Source organism: Argiope bruennichi, chromosome 8 (genome assembly GCF_947563725.1).
Source record: "Argiope bruennichi chromosome 8, qqArgBrue1.1, whole genome shotgun sequence".
Classification (NCBI taxonomy): domain Eukaryota; kingdom Metazoa; phylum Arthropoda; class Arachnida; order Araneae; family Araneidae; genus Argiope; species Argiope bruennichi.
In genome coordinates, this window is record NC_079158.1 from 19,690,266 (window position 1) to 19,699,918 (window position 9,653).

Consider the following 9,653-nt stretch of genomic DNA (forward strand, 5'->3'; position numbering starts at 1 on the left):
AAATTTAAATTAATTAAAATAATTTAGATTTTTCAGGTAACTTCTGAAAAAATATTTGTTTTGCATCGTTTTAATGTCCAGACAATTATCTTTTTTATCTTTTCAATGATTCAGAATTTAATTCCTGTAAGATTTTTAGATCTATATGTATATAATTAGGTTTTAAATCTATTTTGGAGAATATTTGACAATAATATTTCCATTGCTGTGAATGAAACGGAAATCGGTTTCATTGTTTCTTCCAGTACGTAATCGCATGATTTTCTTTCGTTGTTTCATGCTGGAGAAGAAGGATTTTAATTAATAGCTGAGTAGTTTATAGACGAATAAAAAATGAAAATCGCGTCATTTAGAAGATGAATGAACTGGACATAATAGAGCTCTGACGTCATGGAGCTGAACTCCATTAAAAAGGTTCTTATACATGATGAACATAACTTATGTAAGACTATTAAAACTACACTGTTTGAAATCTAGATTCTATTTAGTATTGTGCAATTTTTCCTGGAATTGAAAGTGATATCTTCAAAGTTTGGCTCGGAACATTTCTATGAAGTTAAATCTTATGAATGCACGTTTGCTTTAGGAGAACGTTTCTTATTGAGGCAGTAAACTACAAGCGTGTATGCCTGTGAAAAAGAACATCCCTTGCGTTTTCAAATTAAATTTTGTTTTCTTTGATGCTTGTCTTTATCTATTTTACTCTGCTACTAATAACTGAAAGAACTGACGAAATAATGTATTTCTGAAAGTTACTTGCACCCAGAAAAGATGATACCTCGTGTATTTTTATTTAAAGGATTGGTGGAACTGTACTTCCTATACAAAATTTTACCGATCTTGGAATATACTTGTGCATGATTGGCTGTACTTCTACATATATTGTGATATATACGCTGTAAGTAACAAATTTATTTGCATATTTAAATGAACCACTTAATGCATAAATGCAATAAGTTCTCTGTTTCGAGAATTGGAAGACAAGCTGAATGATACGTTTGTGTTTGTATTTTGTGGCAAAAATTCATCTAGAATTAATCTGCACGACACTGATGGTATTTAAATATTTATATCAAAGAAAAGCAAAGAAATCTTTAATAAGCGTTTTAAGAATTCAGTAATAAGTTCTAAGCTGAAATTCACCTATATTATTCTATATATAAACTTAACAAAAATCTTAGATATTATAAGTTGAAAAAGAATTGAAGTGGATATTTGTTTCCAAATTCATAATTAAAAAAAGCCTATTAATAAAAAAATTTAGTGAAGAAACAATAGTAAATATTAATTTCTTTCTACATAAAATATAACGCTGTATAATTTCTAGATTGTATTAAATCTTTAATATAATCTAATTAATTGTATTAAATCTTTTTTAAAAGCATCAGAATATTTTGCTTTTTAAAGGTATTTGATTATTTATCGCCGCTTCTCTTTTGTTTAGATTTTGAAAAGCAGAACTGTTGCTATGGTGTCAGTTTTTATGCTATCTGCAATTGTTCATGAATATATCGTAGCCGTTTCTCTCAGATTTATATTCCCTCCTTTATTCACATTATTTTACATAGCTGGTAGTAAGTATCCTTTTATGAATTACTTTTTTATTATTCTAAATAAAAACATATTTAAAGCACGTTTATATCTGTGCACTGTACTGCTTAAAGCACGTTTTTTTATAGGAACATCAGAATACAAGATATAATAACCGTAACCGATTATATGTCATATACATAATTTTTTAAATCTGTAATGAATACCCAGAAATTTTCTTCATTTTAATTTGCAATTTCTTTTTCTTTTAATATTAATTTTGCTTCTGTTTCTTTATAGTATTGTTTTCACTACTTCATGATTACACGATTTTGTTTTCACCTTCACATTTTAAAATTATTTTCAAATTTTCAACAAACTAATAAAAGCGTATTTAGAAATTTTTTAATTAACCTTTTAATAAATATTTTGTAATTAGCTATTTTAAATATTATGAAATCTGAAAATCCTTTTTTCTTCCAGATTCAATATATAAATTGAGCCATGCATATGGAGTCAAAACTATTGTATACAAGTATAACTGAGTATAAAAGTGATTATAAATTTCACGTTTATAGAAGGAATCAAATAAAGCTAATACAAGTATTTAAAACTGCTTTGGCATGTTTTAACAAAACTAAGAATGCTTTTTTTTGTAGAATTGAATATTTTTGAATACGCCTTATTTAAACCGTTTATAAGTGAAATTATTTTGGGATTCCTCAAAATGGATTTTAAAATATCAATATAAAAGTTGAAAGTATTTTAATTAATTTAAATTAAAAAACGTTAATACTGAACATTAAACTTTATGAATAAAAATATTAAATTATCTAAATTCAGTAGAAATATTAAATTGAAAAATAACATTTATATCATATCGAATAATAACAGATATGGATTAAACTTCTTTTTTCCTTTGGAGTGGAAATTTATAATAAAGATTTCCTATATTAAATTTGGGATATTTTTACAGTGAGATCTGAGTATAAGCAGGACAATGAAAATTGACTTTGAAAAATAAAAAATAAAGTTCAAAAGTTGACTGATTCGGCCCTGAAAGTCCTTCTATTCGTCATAAAGTGCTAATTAAAAATCCTGACATGTTGTCGAGGTACTCTTTGTTCCTTATCCGGTGTGACACCTTCCCGATAAGGTGGGAAAAATCGATTTTTAGCTGTCCTTAGACTAAAAACCGTAAAAAAGCAAAAATGAAATCGATTTTTAACTGTTTCTAAATCAAAACTGGTAAAACCTTCAAGAAAAGGAAGTTTGGGGATGATTTGCTTGAGAAATTTTCAGTATACTGTCCACCGTTTCCTCCTGCCAGCTGAAAGAGCAAAACTGCATGTTTCACAACATATCGGAGTGTTTCAGTGGTGATAATATAAATGTGTTGCATAATGCATGTTTGCAATTCCCCTAAGACCGCATTCGAACGTCTGTACACAACATTTATAGGTAATTCCACAGGGTTCAAGTATGTTGATCGTAACGGCCAAGCTGTTGGAAAATCCGACTGATAATTTTGTCATTTCCAAAGTGAAGAATCAAGATCTGCTTTGCTGTGTTGAAATGTCCTGGGGAGTGCTACCCAGCATAAAAATTGTGATGTCCACATCCACTCTGTTGCAGTGTTGAAATGAGTTGTTGCGCAAAAGAGATTCATAACATATCCTATTGACTGTACCGGTTATAGGATTCAAAATATCAATCTGTTCAAAAATTAAGCAATCAATAATAAAGGTTGCCGTAAACTCTCACCACACGGTGCCCTTTTGAAAATGAAGAGGTAATGGTTGCATTTGGAACATATTCTCTCTTACCAGTGTTTTGGAATTGTGAATGTCGATAGAACTTTGGAGAATTAAATGGGCTTTTTTGTCTACAAAATGATTTATGGCTATGCATTGTCCATTTCCTTTGAAGCAAAAAAAAAAAGAACCGGCTTCAGTAATAGCTCCTCGTTTTGACAGATCAATAGGAAGTAACTCCTGAAAATGTGTAATTTTGAATGGGTAGTATTGCAAGAATGACAAAATCATGCACACAGATATGTCTCAAGTCTGGAAAATTCCCTATATACTGCGCATTACCAGAGCAGTACTTGGCACTTTCTATAGTGGTGTAGCCACATCCTCCCCTGATGTCGAAGCAATTGCTTTCCTCTCTATGCCACATTTCACTTCAAATGAGCCCGTCTCTTCAGCTTTATCAATCATCTTCTTCAGACCGAATGCTGTTATTTTACCGGAACCGCTTCTAAAATCCCGTAACGTCCGGGATTACTTGAAGGTAATTTTCGCATAGTCACCATTCTTGTAAAAATATTCATAGTAGAGACACGACTATCTTCTGAAACGCAGAAACTGCTTGTTCCTTATTTTTATCACAAGAATAATGTGAGCTGCGCATATCATGTCTCTGAATGTGCACCTTTAAATTAACACATCTTTTAAAGCAACAGATTTCAACATACTGTGAAGAATACAGCCCCATATATCGGTAAACTTTTGAATTTTTTCATTCATAAAACGAATTTTTCAATATGAAATATTGTGTCATTCTGACCAGTAGTTCTTTATTAACAGCCTTTTGAAAGTGCAATTTTAATTATAATCAACCGATACATTGCTCTACTATTTAAGAAATATTAGCTCCAGTATGCTTTATTTAAGCTCATATTATTAAATACTCTTTTTTATAGGCATAAGAATGATTTAGCCTCTCTTTTAACCCTTATTATATGAATAATCATAATTTATTAAATTTTGGCATGTTATATCTAAATCAAAGTTACATAAATATCTAGTTTTAATTTATTCAAATTTTTCCAATTTTTGTATTCTTTTGTAACTGTCTCGATCTTAATTTTTTTTTTAAATTTGCACCAAACTATTAATAAAAATCCAACATTTTTTTTTCCAGTTATATTCATTTTTATGACTCGAAGAAGAACCTCAAACTTCTGGAACTTTTTCCTTTGGTTTACCTTGTTGCTAGGATATGGACTTTTACTAGTTTTCTACTCTTTGGAAATGTCTACCAGGATCAACTGCCCGAGGATTTTAGTAGGTTTTTCCTCCTTTAATTTAGTTTTACTTCCTACACACGAAGTATAGAAAGAGAAAATATTATACACGTCAAAAAATTGCAAGTCGAGATTTCGTTGAAACTCAACGTTTCAGAACTGCCTGAATCCGAAAAACACGTTTCTGGAAGTATACTTGTCTGTCTGTGAACACGATAACTAAAAAATGGTTTGAGCTAGCCGAGCGAAATTTGTTGTATGGTTTTTACAACAAATTTGAAGATTTCTGTCAAAGTTTGAACAAGATCATTTCAAACGAAGGTCTGTCCCTTCAATTGTTCCAGTATATCTTAACACGATAAATATCAAACAAAAAAGCTGGATGGATAAAATTTGGTACCGAAATTTAAAATTTAAAGTGTAGACCTGCATTTAATTTAGAACCAAATCCGTGCAGGGCTTAACCATCTTTCACAAGCTTTTCTTTACTTTTTTCTACACTTTAACGTGATGACTAAAAGATTTTAAATATGATATGTGATTTTGAAACTATCATTGAAGTTTTATGTCAAATTTCATTTTTAATTGGACGGGAAAAAAGTATATACATTCGATTTTCTGGTACTTTGTATTAACCAAATCCTGGCGATTAATCGCCAAAAATCGCATGCTCTTTCGTAATCATTGTCTAATATCTATTCTCTATCTTTCCAATTTCATTTAAACAGAATTCAAAATCCCAAAAATCTGAAGGACTGAAATTTGATTTATGGGCTTATTATCATAATCACAAATCTATATCACATTTTTTAGATTAAATCTATCAAACAATGAAAAGCTTGTTGGTGTATCCGTTTGCTCGTATGTGAATTCGAAAATTTATAAATGCTTTAAGCTAATTTGCGATCAAACTTGCAAATCTGTATAAATTAAAGAATCTAATTGCTCTACTGGAAGTTGACTTGCAAAAGAAGTGCTCGATTCTTTTCTTTACGAGACGGAACTAAGCACAGAACGCGATATATTAGATTGTCGAGATGATACTTCCGTTATTTGAAAGTTGGGGTATAACGCATCCACATCTCAGACCTCAATGTTAATGACATGCACTGTTGCATCCTTGTAACTTTTTTCCTTTATAAATAAATATCTAGAAAAAATGGAGTTTTTTTATCACTTAGCATGATTATTTTCACTATCACTCAATGTCTTTCTATCACTTTCAATTTATCACTTAGCATTTTATCTTGTGAGAAAATTATGTTGTTTTGGTTTGGGGTGTTTGAAGCCTCGAAATGCACGGGCAGAAAATCGGCGATTTATTGCTTTGAGGCACCAGTTTTTTGCTTTTAGGGTTGTTAGAAAATGATAAAGAAGATTGTCACATTTGGTGACTTATAGCCAACAAAAGGTATAAAATAGCACGAATGTTTGCCATGCACCCGATTCTCCGGTCTGGCCAATAAAGTTGAGGGACATTGGAAGTTATCGTCCGGAAAAGCGCACAGAAGAAACGGGAAATGAATGCGGAACAGTGAGAGAAGTATCGAAAGCTATATAATATATGTTTTTTTTGTTGTTTTTCTTAGTTTTCAATTTTCCTGGCTAGCAAAAATTTTTGGAGCTCGAACGATTTTGAGAGTTAAAAAAAAGTCGTTTTCTAAATATCGACGTATATGCGTAATCTGATATTTACGTAATTGTTTAAAACCGGTTTAAACTGGCTTTGCAAGAAAAAAATCTGGCCTCGCGAAAAAATTTTTATTGATTTTAAGATTTATTTATTGATTTTAAGATGGTCAAAAACCATCGCTTTCCTAAATGTTGGTGATTGCGAGATATGAGTCATGTGAGAACATGTTTTTCTATCGGATCGATACCACTTAATTTAAAACAAATAATGTTATCATATGATTACTTGAAATTTGCGATAGCAGATTTCAATTTTTTTCCCCCCTTCTTTTCTTTCTACAAGTTCTTTTAAAAATGGATCACATATAATTTTTTTTAAATATATATTATGATGAAATTCATTTCAGATTTAGAAATAATTATATTTAAAAAAAAATCATGCTCGCATTGACAGTAGGTTCGTAGTAATAAACTAATTAGCATAAACTTTCTGCTTTAGATGCGTAAAAAATTTTGAGTTGTATTAAATATATTTCTGATTTCCAAAAATTCCAAACTAAAATGATGGATATAATAAGATTAATTGTGATCGATTACTTTATACAATATCATGTTCCTCAATAATGAATAATTTATTATTTTTAATTTCCTTTACAGGATTCTTGGCTAGACTATGCAGTTCCTCGGTTTCTCCATTGCAATGTGATATCTTTCCCAGTTTAGCGTAAAAGTTTAGTTAAAAAGTTTTTTTAGTAAAAATATAACAATCTAACTCGACCTGTATTCTAAATAAATAGAATTCCAGACAATTAACTCAAAATTTAATTTTGGATATATGTCTAACATGTATTTGGAAATAGAGTGCCTCTAATTTTGGGAGACTTATTTATGTAATATTGTAAATTAGAAATTTTCGAATATGTCCAAACTTATTTGAATATCATTAAGAGTGTATCTCACTTTCTTTAATTATAAACAAACTTTTAAATCGATGAAATTAAGTATGTCTTACTACTGTAGATGTAGAATTCTAGAAACTTTTACAGAAATGAAAGCTTTCAGAATTACTAAATCTTTTTTTAAATATTTTAAATCAGTTATATCTGATTAATAATTATAAAAGAAAGATAATTCAACTAAAAAATACATTTTCTTTAGAACCGATTTTTTGCTATTGGATAAAAACTTATTTGTCACTTTTTTTTTACAATATGATGAATTTCTAAGCAAAAAAATCTTTATTCTAAAATGTACCGCTGTTGTGATATTAATTTTCTGAAAATCTTGAAATTAAAATATATTTTCTTTGAACTCACTTTCCTCTCTTTCTAGGATATATGGATTATTTTCTTCAGAATATTTTTTCACTGTATTATGCTTAGTCTCTCTTAATACTAGGCAGATTTGTCTGATTTGTATGTGGAAATTTATAATGTGTTCAGTTGAGTTTTTGAGAATAAACTTTTATTTTTAAAAATTGTGGTTTGTGTTAAATGGTTTTATTCTACTTATTCACAAAGCTTATTGAAAATGGAATAATTTTCCTGTTCGCAGTACCAAGTTTCCTTCTTTTTTTCTGTTTTTTTCTTCTTTTTTTGCTTTTTATTAGATTTAAATTATTTTGCAAAAAATTAACATGTATCATTATCTATACTTATATAAAGCTCAATGTGTGTGTGTGCGTGCGTGCGTGTGCGTGTGTGTGTGTGGGTGGGTGGGTGGGTGGGTGCTCTACAGGCCAGACCATTTCACCTACACCTACCAAATTTAGTACATGTATACCGTGGAGGTCGGGAATGTGCACCTGGGGTTCCTTTTTTTGAATTTTTAATTAGAATTTTAACTTTTAATTAAAAACTAACTTTCCCGCCAAACAAATTATTTCTTTCCCCACCGCCAAATGAGTAAGGCTTCAACATTTTTTTCCCAACAGCAATGAGGCTTAGGCGTAACATTTTCCTGCCGATTAATTCAAACGATTCTATTCATTTTCTTAATGTTTTATGCATTTAAAATTAAAGATTATTAATTAATCGATCTTTCAGATTCATTCTGAAGTACTTTTGAATTAAAATAACTCCGATTAAAGGAAATTAAAAATTTCTAATCGGCATAGCGTTACCCCAACTGGCGTAGAAAATTTAAGCATTTGCGTTGCCATAATTGGCGTTGAAAATTCACGCATGCGTATTGTGTTCTGATTGTCGACAATGGTTACGGACTTCGTCTTGAAGGTTTAATATGTTTTCGACAGATTATTTCAAAGGATTCTGTTTATTTTCTTAGTGTTTGATGCATTTAAAACTAAACAATGTTAATTAATCGATCTGTTCATGATGAATCTCAGAAAATTTTGTAGAAACCTTCTTAAGATATTACATAAATTAAGAAAGATATTCTTAATTTTGCATAAGGTTTAGCTTAAATGCAAAGCGACCGTGTTTTCAGTACTCATATTTTAAAAGAAAAAAAATTCATTGTTTCAGTAAAAAATATCCTTATTTAAATTGCAATTTAACCATTTCCACTTTAATTTAAAGCATAAATTCTACGGGGGCTAAAAGAACATTAGGAAGATACATATTACGTTATAGTTGAAGTCTTTATAATATTATGAATGAATTATATGACTATCAAAATTTGTAACTTTAAAATATTTCCATGGAGAAACTATTAAAATACGAGTTACATAAAATATTTAACTATTAAAATTTTAACGAGCATTAATATTGGTGAACCGGTTGGTCGCCAAGTTTTTTCCCCCACTCTAATGAGGCTAGGGTTAACATTTTTCGGTTACAACATTTCTGTATTTTCCGTAAATTTATGCTTTAATTTTATTTTAGAAGTATAATATTTGGAATAGTTCATAGTAAGTGAGGGAATAATGGACAAAAATTACTAAAATAAATTTAAAAAAAAGAAAAGAAAAATATATTTAAAAAGTTCTCATTTTCGAGACTCAAACTGAAGACCAGCAAAACTAAGTGGCTCGTTCTGCTGATCTGGCAACGAAGCTTCGTACCCATAGAGCGTCTGAATGGTCTAAGACTCTCATTATGATTATCCACTAAAAGTTTTAACGTGTTGTCATTCTGGTCTAAAAGCACAATGTTTTGAATAGGAATGAATTCTGCGCATGTGCGTGAACTTGACTCCTAAAATTTCTCTTGAATATAGAAATATTTTGACAATAAAAATTTTTTTTAATAGTATAAGATTTGGAAAAGTTCGTAGTAAGTGTGGGAATAATGGATAAAAATATCTGAAATAAATTTTTAAAAAAAAAGAAAAGAAAAGAAAAAAATATTAAAAAAGTTCTCAGTTTCGAGACTCGAATTGAAGACCAGCAAAACTAGGTGGCTCGTGCTTCCGATCTGGCCACGATGCTTCTTACACACAGAGCGTCTAAATGGTATAAGACTTCCATTATGATTTTCCATTATAAGTTTAAACATGT

The 9,653-nt window shown here is 29.8% G+C and overlaps 1 protein-coding gene across 3 annotated transcripts in view; it reads left to right on the forward strand.

The window, feature by feature from the left end:
* The window catches only part of LOC129981367 (sterol O-acyltransferase 1-like), a 29,444-nt gene extending 22,241 nt beyond the window's left edge, over positions 1-7,203 (forward strand). For 2 of the 3 annotated variants that reach the window (XM_056092189.1, XM_056092190.1), the window contains 4 exons: positions 800-898; positions 1,445-1,574; positions 4,459-4,601; positions 6,851-7,203. In XM_056092189.1, the coding sequence (XP_055948164.1) occupies positions 800-898; positions 1,445-1,574; positions 4,459-4,601; positions 6,851-6,916 (438 nt within the window). In that variant the 3' untranslated portion in view covers positions 6,917-7,203. Of the gene's footprint in view, positions 1-799; positions 899-1,444; positions 1,575-4,458; positions 4,602-6,850 lie in introns of those variants that run through there. The other variant, XM_056092191.1, reaches the window with a different exon arrangement.
* The last annotated feature ends 2,450 nt before the right edge of the window (positions 7,204-9,653 follow it).